Source organism: Oncorhynchus gorbuscha, linkage group LG01 (genome assembly GCF_021184085.1).
Source record: "Oncorhynchus gorbuscha isolate QuinsamMale2020 ecotype Even-year linkage group LG01, OgorEven_v1.0, whole genome shotgun sequence".
NCBI classification, from domain to species: domain Eukaryota; kingdom Metazoa; phylum Chordata; class Actinopteri; order Salmoniformes; family Salmonidae; genus Oncorhynchus; species Oncorhynchus gorbuscha.
In genome coordinates this window covers 41,997,442-42,017,971 of record NC_060173.1, presented here as the reverse complement: position 1 = coordinate 42,017,971, position 20,530 = coordinate 41,997,442, and the positions used below count along the sequence as shown (strand labels likewise).

General features: G+C 42.8%; 1 protein-coding gene across 1 annotated transcript; it reads left to right on the top strand.

Annotated features, from left to right (window-relative positions):
- Positions 1 to 220: 220 nt before the first annotated feature.
- LOC124037833 (protein spire homolog 2-like) lies at positions 221 to 19,751 on the top strand. Its single transcript, XM_046352950.1, has 16 exons — positions 221 to 660; positions 790 to 1,296; positions 3,743 to 3,786; positions 3,994 to 4,371; positions 4,488 to 4,562; positions 6,313 to 6,477; positions 6,652 to 6,738; positions 8,904 to 9,024; positions 14,158 to 14,324; positions 14,431 to 14,647; positions 15,954 to 16,063; positions 16,192 to 16,329; positions 16,420 to 16,487; positions 16,709 to 16,736; positions 18,103 to 18,200; positions 18,626 to 19,751. The coding sequence occupies exons 2-16, from the start codon at positions 1,002 to 1,004 to the stop codon at positions 18,867 to 18,869; spliced, it is 2,235 nt and encodes a 744-aa protein (XP_046208906.1). The 5' UTR covers positions 221 to 660; positions 790 to 1,001; the 3' UTR covers positions 18,870 to 19,751.
- The last annotated feature ends 779 nt before the right edge of the window (positions 19,752 to 20,530 follow it).

The following is a 20,530-nucleotide window of genomic DNA, read 5'->3' as shown; positions in this document are numbered from 1 at the left end:
CACCTCCTACTTGTCTCATCGTCCAATGTGATCAAGCCAACCACCATCGTGTCGTCAGCAATCTTGATGGTGTTGAAGTTGAATGTGGCCACGCAGTCGTGGGTGAATAGGAGGGGACTAAGCACACACCCCTTTCGGGCCCCCATGTTGAGGGTCAGTGTGGCAGAGGTGATGTTGCCTCCCCTACCACCTGGGGTCAGCCCCTCAGGAAGTCCAGTTTCCAGTTGCAGAGGGAGTTGTTCTGTCCCATGGTCCTAAGCTTGGAGGGGACAATAGTGTTGAACGCTGAGCTGTAGTCAATGAATGACATTTTCAAGCAATGCTTATTACAAGGTTATTACTTAAACTACGCTATCCTATATTAACTAATGATGAACAGTCTATAACTACTTATAAACCCTTTCCAAGCTCTTATTTGTAGTCAGCTGGCTATTATTTCCTTGGGCCTACATATGGGTTGAATGTCATGAATGAGTTTCTGCATGATGCACTGCTTCTGTTGATCGCCCTGTAGCCTACTTTGATAGGATGGTGGGTTCAATATTTTGTGGGTTGGTTGGATGATGCTCTGGATGAGTGAGACAGGGGCGGAGCACAGCGGCTGTTGGGATACGCTGCAGTGGAGCCAAAAATCTGGGGAACCAGGCGGTCAAACCTAAGGTTATGGTCTATTCTCTCAATAACAATACGCGTTAAAGATGAATATATCTCTTCATCATTGTTTACCACGTATGGTCGGTCGCTGGTCAAACATTTTCAACAAGTTTTCCCTTTTTTTTCTCCTTGCAGGTTGATTGCGACACTGGCGTAAGGTTTCCGCCTCCTCTCCTTTCGGCACTGATTGAAATTCATGCAGATCAAAGATCGCTTTCGTTTACTGTTATGGTAACTCGCAGCTGCGGCAGTTGAGTTGGCGTGCTGTGGGGAAGGAAGGAACCCGGCGGGAACATATAATGGCCTCCGAGCCGGCGGAGTAATGGGATCGGTCGCCTACCGCAGCCATGGCCAGATCAACAAACAGAAGCGCCAAGGATGGAGATTCAAGGGTGTCTGCTTCCACGGACCGGGCAGAGGCGCGGGACCTGAGCGACCCCAGAGAAGTGTCTCTTGAAGAAGTGCTGAAATCTTACGAGCAGCCCATAAACGAGGAGCAGGCTTGGGCGATGTGTTATCAATGCTGCAGCTGGTTGAGAGTGCCGCGCCCGGCCACTGTGACTGGTGGAGTTTACAGGGTGAAGGACCCGTCCTCTATACTCCTACTCAGGGATGGGACGGTTTCCCCAAAGCAAGAACCAGGTAAGAGAGCTCTGTTAGCTCATTTATTTATCTAACTTCCTGACTGCCATGTGCTGCACCAAAATACCTTCATCTAAACTGTAGCCTACAATATAATTTATTATAGGCTTTTCAGCTATTGCTCAATGAATTTGATAGGCTATTGATTCCCTATTTGTAGGCTATAATTGCAACATGGTATATTGTTTTGAATGGGCAATTTACAATAAATGCGTCAGTCGCACTCCCTCCCCACACAGGGATGGCTTGGATTGGCAATTATTATTAAAGTGGAATTCCCCCATGTATCGACTTGTTACAGAAGGTTTAGAGTTTAGACATATTGTGCAGATTTGTAATCTGTTTACCATTCACAAGTGTTTCGGTTAAAGGATCCCTTTGGATGCCAAGAAAATACCTGGGTGCACTATGGGCTCAGGGCCCAAAGAAAAACAATAAAAACAGAGTTGCTGGCGTAACTAACTGGGCCATGGCATGAAAAAATAAAGGATACAATTGGGAGTGGAAAGAGATAGTAGGCTAGTAGATTACGAAATGTTGCAACATTATTAAGGGCATGGAAATAACACAAAGTAGAGAACAATATGAAATCAACTTAGCATTATGCTAATGTTCTATTTCATTTTAAATAGGTTCGTTTGTAAGAGGTAATACAAGTAAAATTATGTCACAAGTTGGACAATAATTCATCCAATAGTTTAGGCTATAGATCAGTTGCTGAGACAGAGTTGTATAGGCCCAAATATATAAATACTTTGTTTTTATTATGATTGATCAACGACAAAAAGTATATAAAGAACCATGTAAATCAGATTAATAACAGAGACAGTATTGATAGCTCACTACAGCCTCACTGGTCAGTCTTGGGAGTTGTTTACTTAGGAGGGGTGTTTCTTGGATGTTTTTGTTTTTGTTTACATTTATGGGACCATTTACAGAAGATAGTCAGTCAATTTAATGGGCTCAACAAAAGGATATTAGTGCATATGTATGGTACATATGTTCTTGCTGATGACCCAATTGTATTGCATTATTGATGCAGTTGGTCTGTATGGGTAGAGTTGAATACATATGTTGTTCTGAACTTTCATCACACATCACAACCTGTCTGGTCATCACAATTACTTAACCCTGGCAAATGAGTGAGTAATGAAGTAGGCTACAGGGATGGTTGGTTAAGGGTTAAGGTTAGCCTACTAAGGGTGTGTTTTATACTGATTATGAATGAGGTCACCAGGAAGTTGGACCTGGTGAGGTCACTAGTAATCTCACTCTCTCTATATTCTGTCCCCCGCCCTCTCTTTTCCCTATAGTTCTCTCTGATATGCTTGTATTTATTTTTTAACTCCCTCTGTTTTTTTTGTACATTTCTTGTCCCCCATATTTCCATGGCAACAGATGACATGGTCCATAATTTGAGTGTGGGGGAAACCACAGGGGCAGCAGAGATAAAACAGTACCAAAATAGATGAAATCTTGAAAATATTGCCTGAAAGAGAAATAAGGCTGTGTTTACACAGGCAGTCCAATTCTCATCTTTTTTTCCCGCAAATTGGTCTTTAGACTGATTGGCCAATTAGTGAAAAAAATATCAGAATTGGGCTGCCTGTCTAAACGCAGCCAAACTATCATCACCAGACATGCACAAGATGAAAGACTACATGTTCTCTCAGAGACGCTGTCTGTTTCATTGGTTACATGAACCTGACCGGCCATAATGAAACCTGTCTTATGGTTCAGAAAGGATCTATTACTCTGCTTCTGATGGGCTTGAATAGAAATGTCTTCACCCTCCTGAAAGAGAACAGTACTATCACTTTGTGTCAGGCAGATTCTTTTTCCCACGGCACAGATATATTTAGATAGCCTCTGTTTCTCTGGGCCTGGCCCTGCTTTCAGTGCTTTGTTCTGGACAGAAAGAGTAGCACTGACCCCTCACCCAGGCCTCTCCACCAGTCTCCGGTTCTGCAGGGCTGCTGTGCTGAACGTGTAGTTTCAGGCCTCCCAGGTGTCATGAATGACATCTGAGCCCTGTGCTTCCCTGTACACACAGAAAACTGAGCCGCTACTGGCTAGCTGAGTTGTGAATGCAGCACATGAGATATATAGAATGTGATGACTGTGAAATTAAAAAGGCGCATTCTAGAGCCATAAAGGGATCAAAGGTGGGAAAATGATGCATCTTGTCTGTATTTTCTTCTGTATATCATATTTTCTATTCATATTTAGACCCAAGAAATGCAAAGTAACCCAACGCTATATTAAGGGAGTTATAATCTTTTTCAGATCTAAGAAGCCAATATTTCTCAGATCAACACAGAATATATTGTATAAAAAATGTGTGAAATTAATGGAGATTTCCAGCCCATGTCAGGGAGGAGAGCAGGCATAAAACACTTTGTTGCCAAGGTAATGCAGCTGCATGCCTACTTTCTTGTCTTCATAGATGACACAGATGGACCTCCCCTTCCACCAATCACAGAGCGCCAGGTGAGTTTTTGAACCCCTCATCCCCACCCTGTAATATACAACCCACTGTCATAGGTGAATGTCAGTCTTTTCCCTCTTTTATCAACTATAAGCGCACGTCTGCTGTGCCGGTCTCCGTATTTGGAGCTGGCCATTTTCCCTCCACCTCAAGGTCTCCAGCGGTTCAGTCCTATTTATTTCCTCTATCACTCGCTTCTGTTTCCTCAGCTGGTTCAGTCTCTGGGCGTGGCCATCTACCAGGCCCTAGACTGGGGACTGGATGACAGTGAGGAGCGGGAGCTGAGTCCTCAGCTGGAGCGGCTCATTGAGCGCATGGCAGGAGGAGATCATAGCCTGCAGGCTGACTCCGGCAGTGGCAATGGAACAACAGATGAGGGCTACAGTGGACAGGAGGAAGAGGAAGAGGAGGGAGAAAAGGGGGCTATAAGACCAGTGTGTACATTCAGCCAGGTGATGACGCTGTGCACCTCCAGATTGGCAAACCCTGTTCTTGCTCCGGAGCACTACCAGGCTGTGTGCAGAGCCTTGTTCGTTGAGACTCTTGAGCTGCAAACCTTTCTGATCAAAATCCGAAATGCCAAGGAGGTATGTTCCCGATTTGTCTCTGTATCAAGGATTACAGAGCTGTCATGTGTAAAGCTCTGAAGTAATTGTTAACTGAAAAGTTGTGTTATCATCAGTGTATTATCATTTCACTGTAGATGTTGAAGAAGATCAATGGAGAGGATCCTCAGGAAGATCAAGCTGAGATCGATGCACTGAAACACACAGACTGGGTGAGATTCAGGGATTGTGTGTGTTGTCTGTGTCACTGTGTGTGTAGGTGAGGATATGTTCTTTCATTGGGTTGATGGGGTGTGCGAGGTACATGAGGGCTTATGTGTGAGAATACACTGCCTTCAGAAAGTATTCACACCTCTTGACTTTTTCCAAATTTGATTGTTTTACAAAGTGGAATTAAAATGGGTTTATAGCTGTGAGGGTTTCTGGGTAAGTCTCTAAGATCTTTGCATACCTGGATTGTACAATATTTGCCTTCATTTTTTTAATTCTTCAAGTTGGTTGTTGATCATTGCTAGACAGCAATTTTCAAGTCTTGTCATAGACTTTCAAGCAGATTTAAGTCAAAATTGCAACTAGGCCACGCAGAAACATTCACTGTCATCTTGGTAAGCAACTCCAGTGTAGATTTGGCATTGTGGTTTAGGATATTGTCCTAATGAAAGGGGAATTTGTCTCCCAGTGTTTGTTGGGATGAAGACTGAAACAGGTTTTCATCTTAAGATTTTTCCTGTGTTTAGCTGTGTTCCGTTTCTTTTTATCCTAAAAAACTTCTTAGTCCTTTCCGATGACAAGCATACCCTTAACAGCCACCACCATGCTTGAAAATATGAGGTGATACTCAGTGATGTGTTGTGTTGGATTTTCCCCAAACACAACGCTTTGTATTCAGGACAAAAAGTGAATTTCTTTGCCACATCTTTTGCAGTATTACTTAAGTGCCATGTTGCAAACAGAATGCATGTTTTGTAATATGTTTATTCTGTACAAGCTTCTTTTTTTCACTCTGTCATTTAGGTTAGTATTGTGGAGTAACTACAATTGTCACGTCCTGGCTATAGAGAGCCTTTTTATTCTCTATTTTGGTTAGGTCGGGCTGTGACTAGGGTGGGTGATCTAGTGCATTTATTTCTATGTTGGCCTGATATGGTTCCCAATCAGAGGCAGCTGTTTATCGTTGTCTCTGATTGGGGATCACATTTAGGCAGCCATTTCCCCACTGGGTTTTGTGGAATCATGTTTTTTGTGTTGATGCCTGTGAGCTCTACAGAACGTCACGTTTTGTTGCTCTTTATTGTTTTTGTGAGTTTCAATGAATTAAACGTGGAACTCTACGTACACAGCACATCTTTTTTCCCTTCCTCAACTGCAACTGAGTTAGGAAGGATGCCTGTATCTTTGTGGTGACTGGGTGTATTGATAGACCATCCAAAGCCTAATTCATAACTTCACCATGCTCAATGGGATATTCAACGTCTATTATTTTTGTACTTTTTTAAAATGTACATTTATCAATCACAAGACATTGCAAGACATTAAAAAAACCTCCCTGGTCTTTGTGGTTGAATCTTTGCTTAAAATTCACTGCTCGATTGAGTGACCTTACAGATAATTGTATGTGTGGGGTACAGATATCATATTAAGAACTATTATTGAACACTGAATGAGTCCATGCAAGTTATTATGTCATTTGTTAAGCACATTGTTACTCCAACACTTTTTAGGCTTGCCATAACAAAGGGGTTAAATACTTATTGACCATAGACATTTCAGCTTTTAAATGTTTTTTTTGTGTGAACATTTTCTACAAATAAAATTCCACTTGGACATTATGGAGTATTGCGTGTAGATCAGTGACACAATCTCAATTGAATCCATTTTAAATTCAGACTGTAACACAACAAAATATGTAAAAAGTAAAGGGGTATGAATACTTTCTGAAGGCACTGTATATGTGTATTTCAGACTCGTCTCTGGGTCCAGTTGATGAAGGAGCTGAGACAGGGGGTGAAACTGAAGAAGGTGCAGGAGCATGAGTTTGACACACTGCCCACTGAGTTCAGCCTCACTCCCTTTGAGATGCTCATGCAGGACATCCGCAGCCGCAAGTTCCAGCTGCGGAAAGTCATGGTGAGCTGGGTATTGGTACTGATAGATTCTTGATCAATGGATTAGACAGAATTAACACAGAATTATACAACCTATAATTCAACCCATTTTCATGGGAAATGTAGTGATTAATGTAGGACAGTAGTTATTTCTCCTGTATGTATCTCCCAGCCCTCACTCATTTTCTCTCTGTAGGAGGATGGTGACATCCCCACACGAGTGAAAAGAAATGCCCATGAGTTTATTTTGGACTTCATCAGGTCTCGCCCTCCACTGAAACCAGTGAGTGTCCCTTCAATTACATTTATTCTGTTGACTAGGGTGACCACATGTCCCGGATTGTGTGGGACAGTCCTGCATTTTGTCCCTTTTTCCCGCAACCAAACAACAATGTCCTGCATTTTATTAACAAATTCAAACACCATTCATTTGGAAGGCAAAAAAAAGTTCATTTGTCCCATATTTCAGTTAGAAATTCCAACCTGTCTCTTGCAGTCACGTTGGCTTATGAACAAATGTATATAATAAGGATGTAGTACTGGTGAGGTTAAACACTTCTCCAATTGTTATTGAGATCTGATATTATGTGTAGCGAGACATAGGCAATGTCATAGGCCTATCATAAACCAATCACATTTTTAAAATCCTTTCGGGCTAAATTCCAGCTAAACTTGGAGAGGACTATGGAAGTCCAAAGAGGACGTATGAATAAAGGAAAGTTGTCACGCCCTAACAATAGTTATCTCTTTTAAAATATTTTGCTTAGGTCAGGATGTGACTAGCGTGAGTACGTTAGTTTTTGTATTGTCTAGGGTTTTTGTATGTCTAGGGTTGTTGTAGGTCTAGGGGGTTTTGTATTTCTATGCTGGCCTGATATGGTTCTCAATCAGAGACAGCTGTTTATCGTTGTCTCTGATTGGGGATCATATTTAGGTAGCCATTTGGTGTTTGTGGGATCTTGTCTATGTGTAGTTGCCTGTCAGCACTCGTTTATATAGCTTCACGTTTCATTTTGTTATTTTGTTAGTTTGTTCTGTGTTCATTCTTTAAATAAATAAGAATGTACGCATACCACGCTGCGCCTTGGTCCCATCCTGACGACGAACGTGACACTCATTATATCGAGATCAAGAATTAATTATCTCAAGATCACGACATAACAAAAGTTGTTTTGTTCACCTTACGAGATAAACTCTATCAATAGGAGTGGACGTATTGATGGTAGATTGACAGCAGTGTCATTGTGGACCAAAGACTCTACAAAGATCTAAGACCTTTCATTAGGGCACATCTCTTGTCGGTAGCCATGTGCTAGTGTATAGGCCTGGGCCTATTTATTTAGAAACCTCAACATGTGATTCACTTCACCTGTTTGACTATTTATATTTTTCTGTACTACTTGTTAATTGTTGTTTGTAACTTTGTTTTTGCTGCTATTGACAGGCCAACCTCCCTATTAAAGAGATTAAACTAAATCTACAATGGTAGACTGGTAAACTTTCGTTAACTTTCATTGGTAGTCTGCAACCACAGTTGTGGTAACTTTTCTTGCACTGAACATTCCAGATTCAATCCGTTTAAAATAGTAATGCAACTGTACTTTTACATCTTTAAAATGGTATTGTATTGGAGTCAAAACTGGAAGCCATCTGTAACTGACAGACATAATGCAAATTCTACCTGGGTTAATCCTTAATCAAAATAAAAATGGATGTGCTGATCCACCATGGGCTCTGCCTCCCCAGCCATACTGTCAATCTATCATCAATAAGTCCACTCCTATTTATAGTTGATCTGATGATCTCAACAACAAAAAATGTTTATGTCCCAATCACAAGAAATGTATTTTGTGATGTCAAAATTAGGGATTTTAAATTGTTTTATTCATATGTCCGCTCTGGACTTCCATGATTGAATCAGAATATGGGAAGGCTATAACGTTTGTTAACACTGCTCTAATGTGCTCACAAAACAGTAACTCAATGCAGATTTGGACGTTTCGCTGTAAAACGTGAAGAATTCTCATTTACGAGAAAGTGATGATGGCCTATTTTGAAAATGAGGTATGCCTAACTTGGTGTTTGAGGGTATGTGGGTATATGCCCACACAGTATGGCAGAAATTGCAATTGGAGGATGCATTTTATGCATATTCTATAATGATATACAATAGGCTACATCTGTCGATCCAAATTTAAGAAATGATGATGTCATTAGCACTACACCATGAGCGGTGGGTGACAAAAAAAGGCTACACTGTGCCACGAAATCATCCCGCATTTGAGTATTTTAAATGCGATCACCCTTCTGTTGATGTGACTGCACTGTGCCAGTACCTTGTGCATAGACTGGTCAGTGAGACACAGTCTGAGACTGGGTCCTGTGTGTCTGTGTTTGTTTCTCCTGTGTTCTCAGTCTACCTGTGTGTTGTGTTGTGTTGCATGCTAGGCGTCAGAGCGCAACCTGCCCCCTCCTCCTCAGGAGCAGCAGTCCCTTCACGAACGCGTCCTTGCTGAAATCAAACAGGAGCGCAAACTGAAGCCTGTGGACTCACCCGGCTCCAAGAGATGTATGGGCATCACTGACAGTGCATTAACACTTAGAACTATATGGGTCGTTCTTCAATTATGGTGGCATTTTGGAAAAAATGTACTTCAGTTTTATTGATTTTTTTAAAATTGCAATATATTCTCATTCTAAATCAACTAATATGGTAGCTTAATGACTTAAAACATTTTTTTTACCATTATGATAATATTGTGCCTCCAGTAGGAGTAGTAACACTCCAGTAGGAGTAGGAACACTCCAGGAGGAGTAGGAACACTCCAGGAGGAGTAGGAACACTCCAGATTAGTAACACTCCAGTATGACTAGTAACACTCCAGGGGGAGTAGTAACACTCCAGTAGGAGTAGTAACACTCCAGTAGGAACACTCCAGTAGGAGTAGTAACACTCCAGAATAGTAACACTCCAGAGCAGTAACACTCCAGGAGGAGTAGTAACACTCCAGAGCAGTAACACTCCAGGAGGAGTAGTAACACTCCAGAGCAGTAACACTCCAGGAGGAATAGTAACACTCCAGGAGGAATAGTAACACTCCAGAGTAGTAACACTCCAGCAGGAGTAGTAACACTCCAGAGTAGTAACACTCCAGAGCAGTAACACTCCAGAGCAGTAACACTCCAGAGCAGTAACACTCCAGGAGGAGTAGTAACACTCCAGGAGGAGTAGTAACACTCCAGGAGGAGTAGTAACACTCCAGAGCAGTAACACTCCAGGAGGAGTAGTAACATTCCAGGAGTAGGAGTAGTAACATTCCAGGAGTAGGATTAGTAACATTCCAGGAGTAGGAGTAGTAACACTCCAGGAGGAGTAGTAACACTCCAGGAGGAGTAGTAACACTCCAGGAGAAGTAGTAGTAACACTCCAGGAGAAGTAGTAGTAACACTCCAGGAGTAGTAGTAGTAGTAACACTCCAGAGCAGTAACACTCCAGGAGAAGTAGTAACACTCCAGGAGAAGTAGTAACACTCCAGGAGGAGTAGTAACACTCCAGAGCAGTAACACTCCAGGAGGAGTAGTAGTAACACTCCAGGAGGAGTAGTAACATTCCAGGAGTAGTAGTAGTAACACTCCAGGAGGAGTAGTAACACTCCAGGAGGAGTAGTAACACTCCAGGAGGAGTAGTAACACTCCAGAGCAGTAACACTCCAGGAGAGGTAGTAACACTCCAGGAGTAGTAGTAACACTCCAGGAGTAGTCGTAGTAGTAACACTCCAGAGCAGTAACACTCCAGGGGAAGTAGTAACACTCCAGGAGGAGTAGTAACACTCCAGGAGGAGTTGTAACACTCCAGGAGGAGTCGTAACACTCCAGGAGGAGTCGTAACACTCCAGGAGAAGTAGTAACACTCCAGGAGTAGTAGTAACACTCCAGGAGTAGTAGTAACACTCCAGAGCAGTAACACTCCAGGAGAGGTAGTAACACTCCAGGAGGAGTAGTAACACTCCAGGAGGAGTAGTAACACTCCAGAGCAGTAACACTCCAGGAGTGGTAGTAACACTCCAGGAGTAGTAGTAACACTCCAGGAGTAGTAGTAACACTCCAGGGGAAGTAGTAACACTCCAGGAGGAGTAGTAAAGGAGGAGTAGTAACACTCCAGGAGGAGTAGTAACACTCCAGGAGGAGTAGTAACACTCCAGGAGTAGTAGTAATACTCCAGAAGTAGTAGTAACACTCCAGGAGTGGTAGTAACACTCCAGGAGTGGTAGTAACACTCCAGGAGGAGTAGTAACACTCCAGGAGGAGTAATAACACCAAGGTCATCAATCCTTTAAAAAATATATAATCAAATTTTATTGGTCACGTACACGTTTTTAGCAGATGTTATTGAGGGTGTAGCGAAATGCTTAATATATATATATTTTTCTTTTAAAAAACTAACCTATGGAGTTGTTTTAAGATGATCATACCACGAATTTGACCTTTACTACTATAGCCCATAGAAACGCATTGAATAACACAGTCATAAATGGCAGAAAAGACAGTCAAAAAATAAATCATGAGGAATAAAGTATTGAAGTGTTTTTAAGAAAGCTCAGGAAGTCGTTTTTTTGGACACGTTTAACTCCTTATTTTTGTTTTCATGAGGAGAGCGATTTTCGAGATTTCTCATGATCTGACAAACACCGCTGTAATTCGGCCACCTTCCACCGCAGATGTGGATGTGGTGAATTGAGACACAGCCCAGGCAAAAGAAAGTTATATTCAGCTTAAACTGACAGATTTTGATTGGGATTTTTCAAATGATGTTACTTAGATTGATGCAGGGGTGCATCAATACACTCTTAATGATTTGAAACAATGCATAAACATAAAGTCTGGCAGTATAAAGGACTTGCATTATGTTTTATCATTGATAAACAGATCAATATAAAACAAAAACATGTATGATGTGTAACTGGTAAGTGTCTTCACTGATATTTTCACCCAGTCTGTAATACCTACATGTTTCAAGCAGACCACCATAGTCCCTGTGCCCAAGAACACCAGGGTAACCTGTTTAAATGACTACGCCCCGTAGTACTCACATTTGAAAGCCATGACATACGTTTTAACAGAGTCCCACTCGGCCTATGTCACAACTCTCCTTCCATGGCAATAGATAACAGTAAACTCCAGCCAGCATGTTTAAAAAGGTAAAAGTGATACCAAATTTCCCAGCTCACATCAACACCATCATCCCAGACACCCTGGACCAGCTCCAAAAATCCTACAATGTGATTTTCTGGATTTCTTTCTCATTTTGTCTGTCATAGTTGAATTGTACCTATGATGAAAATTACAGGCCTCTATCATCTTTTTAAGTGGAAGAACTTGCCTATAGGGAGGAGGTCAGAGACGTGGCAGTGTAGTGCCATGGCAACAACCTCTCCCTCAACGTCAGTGAGACGAAGGAGCTGATCGTGGACTACAGGAAACAGAGGGCCGAGCATTCCCCCGTTCATATTCACGGGGCTGTAGTGGAGCTGGTCGAGAACTCAAAGTTCCTCCGTGTCCATATCACTAAGGATCTTTCATGGTACACACACACCAACACAGTCGTGAAGAGGGCACGATAAAGCCTCTTCCCTCTCAGGAGGCTGAAAAGGTTTTGCATGAGCCCTCAGATTCTCAAAACGTTCTACAGCTGCACCATTGAGAGCATCTTGATCCACTGCATCAACACTTGGTATAGCAACTGCTTGGCATCTGACCACAAGGCACCACAAAGGGTAGTGTGTATGGCCCAGTACATCACTGGGGCCGAGCTCTCTGCCATCCAGGACCTCTATACGAGGCAATGTCAGAGGAAGCCCCTAAAAAGATCAAAGACTCCAGCCACCCTATTCATAGACTGTTTTCTCTGCTACCACACTGCAAGAGGTACCGATGCACCAAGTCTGGAATCAACAGGACCCTGAACAGCTTATACCCCATGCCATAAGACTGTGAAAATAATTTGTTAAATAGTTAACCACAGGAGGCTGGTGGCACCTTAATTTGGGAGGATGAGCTTGTGGTAATGGCTGGGTCAGAATAAGTAGAAGGGTATCAAAAACATCAAACACACGGTTTGATGCCATTCCATTTGCTCCGTTCTAGCCATCATTATGAGCTGTCCTCCCCTCAGCAGCCTCCACTGTAGAAATGATCAGTCTATAACTTTAATGGTAGGTTTATTTGAACAGTGAGAAACAGAATAACAACAAAAAAATCCAGAAAATCACGTCAAAAATGTTATACATTTATTTGCATTTTATTGAGCGAAATATAAATTTGACCCCCTCTCAATCAGAATGATTTTTGGCTCCCAGGTGTATTTTATAAAGGTAATGAGTTGAGATTAGGAGCACACTCTTAAAGGCAGTGCTCCTAATCTCAGTTGGTTACCTGTATAAAAGACACCTGTACACAGAAGCAATCAATCAGATTCCAAACTCTCCACCATGGCCAAGACCAAAGAGCTTTCCAAGGATGGGCTACAAGACCATTTCCAAGCAGCTTGGTGAGAAGGTGACAACAGTTGGTGCGATTATTTGAAAATGGAAGAAACACAAAATAACTGCCAATCTCCCTCGGCCTTAGGGCTCCATGCAGGATCTCACCTCGTGGAGTTGCAATGATCATGAGAACGGTGAGGAATCTGCCCAGAACTACACGGGAGGATCTTGTCAATGATCTCAAGGCAGCTAGGACCATAGTCACCAAGAAAACAATTGGTAACACACTACGCCGTGAAGGACTGAAATCCTGCAGCGCCCGCAAGGTCCCCCTGCTTAAGAAAGCACATATACATGCCCGTCTGAAGTTTGCCATTGAACATCTGAATGATTCAGAGGACAACTGGGTGAAAGTGTTGTGGTCAGATGAGACTAAAATGGAGCTCTTTGGCATCAACTCAACTCGCTGTCTTTGGAGGAGGAGGAATGCTGCCTATGACCCCAAGAACACCATCCCCACCGTCAAACATGGAGGTGGAAACATGCTTTTTGGGGGTGTTTTTCTGCTAAGGGGACAGGACAACTTCCTCAAAGGGACGATGGACGGTGCCCTCAGCCAGGGCATTGAAAATGGGTTGTGGATGGGTATTCCAGCATGACAATGACTCAAAACACACGATCAAGGCAACAAAGGAGTGGCTCAAGAAGAAGCACATTAAGGTCCTGGAGTGGCGTAGGCAGTCACCAGACCTTAATCCCATAGAACATTTGTGGAGGGAGCTGAAGGTTCGAGTTGCCAAACATCACTCTCGAAACCTTAATGACTTGGAGAAGATCTGCAAAGAGGAGTGGGACAAAATCCCTCCTGAGATGTGTGCAAACCTGGTAACCACTACAAGAAACTACAGGAAATGTTTGAACTCTGTAATTGCCAACAAGGGTTTTGCCACCAAGTACTAAGTCATGTTTTGCAGAGGGGTCAAATACTTATTTCCCTCATTATTATTTATTTATCTATTTTCTTTTTCTCTGCATTGTTGGAAAGGGCCCATAAGTATAAATGAAATTTGATTGGACTATTTGTCCTTTAAGTGTTTTTCATGGTTGCAAATACCACCGCGATTCAAGAACGACCCATACACGTAGCATCTACCTAGCGTGGCATGTATTCTAAATGTGTTTGAGAGTTCAGTGTTTGTGTGTTGTGTTTCATTCCCCAGCGTTTGGCTCCTTGCCCTGTCTGGCACCCGCCTTCCTGTGTGATTTCAAATCTACTTCCTGCATTGACCTGTCAGTCTCAGAGCTTAGGTCCCACCCCCCATCTCATCCTCGTGTTCTGCTCAAAGCTCCTACTCTTCAGGAGATGGAGGAGATGAGTATTTTGGAGGTGAGAGGAAAGAGAGAAGATAACTACAACACCATCTAACAATTAAACCTCTCGCACAAGAAGTCATGTTCCATTTCCTCCTCCTCCTGTCTTGTTGTTGCTGCAGGATGAGGAGTCTCCAGGAGAGCTCTGCCGGGCTGAGAGTTTTCCCACATCCATGAAACGGGACCGCTCCTTCTCTGAACATGACCTGGCTGAGCTCAGGGGGGAGATTCTCCCCTCACTGTCCGAATCCGCCCATCTGGGAAGGGCTGTGTTGTGGAGGGGGGAGAGACCACGGTCACACACGCTCTCAGGGGCTGGGCCACACCCCACGCACAGAGGTCAGTATGCTCACTGAGCCTCCTTTCACTGCAGACAGTTTCAGGTCTTGGTCAACAGAGGGATACATTTACTGTATTCATGTGATACTGTAGCTCCAGTCATGAATTACTGTAATCAGTTTATGAAACAGATATTTTGGTATTTTTGTCATGTCAAATATTTATTTATGTTGAAAAGCAAGCCTGACAAAAAAATAATATAATTGCAAATAAAACACATTGGTGTAAACTGTTAAAAAATGTTAAATAAATAAATCAAATGCAATAGAGTTTGTTTTAGGGCTTCATGATGGATATAATAAACATATAAAGCTGTACAGATAAGAACTATATCCATAAAATGCTAGGAGGAAAACAGCTAATGGGTTTGATTGATTTCTTACGCCCCTTGATTGGTGAGATGAGGGAGATGTGTTGACCATAGTTAGTTAGTAAGTAAGTTCTCCATCTCCTTACACAAGCCTTAGCCAGAATGGAGGCCCTTACCCCCAATCTATCCCCTTAACTCTCAACTTTCCAATCTCAGGGCGGACTCTGTAACCACAAGCCGACCGAGTTGGTTTTGACCTGGTTTTGACCATAGTAGGAGAGAACAAAAACAAATGGGGGTTCAGTGAGTTGTCGCCACTCTTTTAGGGGAATGTCAGCCCCTTCTCATCACAGACTTGTCCAAAATGTAGTGATGAGCAGCTGATTTACATTAGCCTACATTTACCCTGCTGTTGTTTTCTAGTTGTTTGGTCCTTGGTCTAATCGTAAGACTTGGCTGTGGTTAAACCCCATAGGAGTCTACAGCCATGTCACAGGGTTAGTCCTCGCTCCTGCTTCCTTTACATTTAGCATTGGCACTTATTTAGTCTTAGAGGTTACATCACATACAAAGTCTTACTACTAATACCTAGCCTAATTTGGATTTACTCCGACCCCAATTTAGTTCCCCTCTTGAATGTCAAAAAAGGATCTGCTGTGATCTTCTTGCAAGTGTTCCTGCATGTGTTATACTCCACCAAAAACAAACAGATAAAAACACTAGATGTCACCACTCATTTATTTCATTGACAGCTCATTTTGTCTGTCTTTGTCTGTCTGTCTGTCTGTCTGTCTGTCTGTCTGTCTGTCTGTCTCTGTCTGTCTCTGTCTGTGTCTGTCTGTCTGTCTGTCTGTCTGTCTGTCTGTCTGTCTGTCTGTCTGTCTGTCTGTCTGTCTGTCTGTCTGTCTGTCTGTCTGTCTGTCTGTCTGTCTGTCTGTCTGTCCCCCCCTTCCCTCTCTTCGTCTCTCCCTCCCTCCCTCCCTCTTCCTGTGCCAGGCTGGGTGCCCCTCTCCCCTGCCCGTATCTCTCTCAGCTCAGTGGATGAGACCACAGAAGGGGCAGAGACTGGCTCCAGCTCTCGGGGTGGCTATAAACCCAAGTGGATGGTGAGTGGCCCATTGTCTTTGATCACCTCTCCACACTGCTTCCCCTGGGTGCTCCACTTCAACCTGACCTGACTAATCTATGCGATCTCCTATCTACCTACTCAACCCCTCTCTATATCCCTGTGAAGGAGGAATTCAGTCACCCAGTGGAGAGTCTTGCCTTAACAGTCGATGAGGTCATCAATGTGCGTCGTGTGCTGGTGAAAGCAGAGATGGAGAAGTACCTCCAGAACAAGGAACTGTATTACAATCTGAGGAGAGGCAAGGTACAGGCAGTTACATCATATTCTTTCATATTATTCTCTTAAAGCCTTATGAGCGAGGTTTTATTGATTGTATATGTATGTGTGTCCCAGGTGTGCTGTTGCTGCAGAATTAAATTCCCCCTCTTTTCCTGGCCATCCACCTGCCTGCTCTGTAAAAGGTCAGTAAACACTACACAGTATGTAGTAGTAGTGTTGCATTAGTACATGCACCTTTTGAAATAACACCATATTCAATTCATTTAAACTTGGTCAAGAAAAACAAGAATAATGTTGCTTTTTCACATACCATTGTGGGTTTGATTGAATAGCGCCATATGTTTTGTTGGCAGTGTAATTCAGGGGATTCTTAGCTCTGTCCCTGTGGTTCTCTCTCCTTCAGGTCTGTCTGTGGATCCTGCAGTGCAAAGGTATCCTACAGCCCCTTCCTATTTGACAGTGTAAATGCAAATTCATGTTTTTGGAATGTGTCATGTTTTCACAGTTCTTTCTGCTAATGTGGTCTGTATTCAATATACAGTATATATCTTTAGACGAGCAAAATATGTTCTGTGGTGGCTCATAATATTATTCTGTGCTTTTAATCATGTCAATTATTTTAATTTGTACCTCAGTCATCAGACCATTTGGATTTGTGTTTCTGTGCTAAATAGGTTTTAGGTCTGGGCTGTTGTAGTTTGTCGTGTGAGATTGTGGTTTGTCTTTGTTGTGTTGTTCTGTTTTGTAAGTTCATGGTTCTGAATATATACTGAACAAAAATGTAAACGCAACAATTTCAACGGTTTTACTGAGTTACATTTCATATAAGGAAGTCAGTCAAATTAAATAAATAAATTAGGCCCTAATATATGGACTTCACATGATGCAGTCATGGGTGGGCCTGGGAGGGCATAGGTCCACCCACTGAGAAGCCAGGCCCAGCCAATCAGAATGAGTTTTTCCCCACAAAAGGGATTTATTACAAACAGAAATACTCCTCAGTTTCATCAGATGTCCGGGTGGCTGGTCTAAGACGATCCCGCAGGTGAAGAAGCTGGATGTAGAGGTACTGAGCTGGTGTGGTTACATATGGTCTGCGGTTGTGAGGCCAGTTGGACGTACTGCCAAATTTTCTAAAACAACGTTGGAGGCAGTTTATGGTAGAGAAATTAACATTAAATTATCTGGCAACAGCTCTGGTGGACATTCCTGCAGTCAGCATGCCAATTGGACACTCCCTCAAAACTTGAGACATTTGTGGCATTGTGTTGTGTGACAAAACTGTATATTTTAGTGGCCTTTTATTGTCCCCAGCACAAGGTGCACTTGTGTAATGATCATGCTATTTATTCAGCTTATTGATATACCATACCTGTCAGGTGGATGGATTTTCTTGGCAAAGGAGAAATGCTCACTAACAGGGATGTAAGCAAATTTGTGCACAACATTTCAGAGAAATAAGCTTTTTGTGATATAGAACATTTCTTGGTTCTTTTAATCCAGCTCATGAAACATGGGACCGACACTTTACATGTTGTGTTTATTTTTTTGTTCAGTATAGTTTGTGATTGTGCTTTGAGGTTCTGTTGAGGTTGATGTTTTGTGACATTGTTTCTCCCTCATTCTCGCAGCTCTGTCTTCTCATATTTCCTCATCTTATTAAGTCTGCCATTTCCTCTTCACTTTCTCCTGCAGATATATGATCTCTCTCAGTTCTTCAAACGTCCTACTCCTCTTCCTCTTTCTCCTCACCCATGCCCATTTTAACTATCTATTTTCCCTCACCCTCTGCCACAGATGAAGATTCCTTCCAAGAAGATGGCCCACATCCCAGTCTACACTGTGGGCTTTCACAGCAGCCCAAAGAGCCATGGTCGCAAGAGTGAGGTTTACAAGTGAGTCTTGTTTACCTGTACAGTATATATTTCAGTCTATTTGAGTTACTTCATGGCCACTGAACTGGATCTCTTTACCTCAGCAGAGGACGTCTTTGCTCACCCCAGCCAATAGTAACTCACGTGCTTAATCCAATCACTTGCCATCCTCTAGATCTCTCAGCATTTGTTATGTAACTCCTCCATTTCACTCAGATCTCTAAGTATCCATTATGTAATATTTACCCATCTGATTACTCCGCAGTCAGTCTTTAATGTCCCCCTTTAGGCCATTATAGATGTGTAGGGCCTAGAGTTGTTCCAAACCATGTGCCCTGACCGGGAAAAACTCCAGGCCAATGCAACCTGATCAGAGTGTTCATGGTCATGTTATATACTCAGAGCACTCCACTGAAGGGTTATAACACCTGTCTCCCTCTCCACAGATCTTTGCGCACTCTCTCCCGCCGGTCTGTGGAGGAGGAGTTCCCCCACCTGTACGCCCATGGCTGCAGCCTGCGGGATGTCTGTGTGGACTGCACCAAGTTTGTGGCTGATGTCATCTCGTCCAGTCGCAAGAGCCTGGACATCCTCAACAACACTCCCAAGAGGGAGAGTGCTACGCCCAAGACACACCCCCAACCTCATGCGTCACCACATCCGCCCACCTTGAAGAGGAAGAACAAGTGAATAGATCGACTGTTGGTTTTTCCTGCGCCTCCTTAACAGGGTTGAACCTGTGCTGCACGACTAGCCTACTCAAATACCCCACCATTCCCCCTAACCTGCAAGTATCCCCTCCTCATGCTGAAGTGCTTGTTAAGGGTTGTTCCTCCCCCACTCCACTGTGGAGGTTCATAGGAGGATATGGACTAGGAACAACAATAAGTCTGCCCCATCGCAGCAGTGATTACTTCACTCACTGGTCTGATGCACAGCTGAAACTGAGAGAGAGGACGTAAGGGAGAAGTGGAGGGCAAGCAAAGGAGGCAAAACAGAGGGAGGAGGAAATAGGTGAGAGAGGAGGAAATAGGTGAGAGAGGAAGAGGTGATTGGAAAAAGTAGATATATCTACTGTAGGAGCCAAGAGTTTGGTTTAGGCTAAACATTTAGCTCCCTAGTTGCCTTGTTGTAGTTGTGAAACACCAAAATAACACATTTGAACTGTAAACACACCTTGCCATGACACACCTTAGAACACTGGATTTTTTTTTCTGGAATTTTAAAATAACACTATGGCAAGCTCAATAGAAGAGATATTTCACTATGACAATAGTTGTTGGAATGTGCTAGGATTGTCTGTGGTCCAACTTAATGATGCATGGTGACATTGTCGGTACGACTGTTTGAATGTAACCGGGTCTGAGAGGACTAGTAAAGGTCAGTTCTGGGTAAAAGAAATCCTGAGAGAGACCATTCCTGTTGGCACCACACGGGACTGGACCCCAGCCGTCTATCTCTGCTGCTTCAGAATGACATTTAAGCCCCCTCTCTCACCCTGTGAGATCTGCTCTAATTTTCTAAACACTAAGTAAACCTTAACTGCAATAAATCTAATGTAACCATGAAGTACTATGTCTACAGTGTGGATCTGTCCATCCTTCCATAGAAGGCTAAGTAAGCATTATACTGTATATTTCTATATAACTGTTGAAACCTAGTTTTCCTGTTGACCGTGAGTGACCATGTGAAGATCTTAAGCTTTGTTAGGGTAAAAGGTCAGATAAATTATTCACTAATAGCATGCGCTAGCCTACATGTTAAAACATTATGATCGTTCATTAAACTTTTAGATACACCTATACAGTGGGGCAAAAAAGTATTTAGTCAGCCACCAATTGTGCAAGTTCTCCCACTTAAAAAGATGAGAGAGGCCTGTAATTTTCATCATAGGTACACTTCAACTATGACAGACAAAATGAGGAGAAAAAAAAACAGAAAATCACATTGTAGAATTTTTTATGAATGTATTTGCAAATTATGGTGGAAAATAAGTATTTGGTATATACCCTTTGTTGGCAATGACAGAGGTCAAATGTTTTCTGTAAGTCTTCACAAGGTTTTCACACACTGTTGCTGGTATTTTGGCCTGTTCCTCCATGCAGATCTCCTCTAGAGCAGTGATGTTTTGGGGCTGTTGCTGGGCAACATGGACTTTCAACTCCCTCCAAGGCCACTCCAGGACCTTGAAATGCTTCTTACGAAGCCACTCCTTCGTTGCCCGGGCAGTGTGTTTGGGATCATTGTCATGCTGAAAGACCCAGCCACGTTTCATCTTCAATGCCCTTGCTGAAGATGAACGTCAACAAAACTAAGGAGATGATTGTGGACTTCAGGAAACAGCAGAGGGA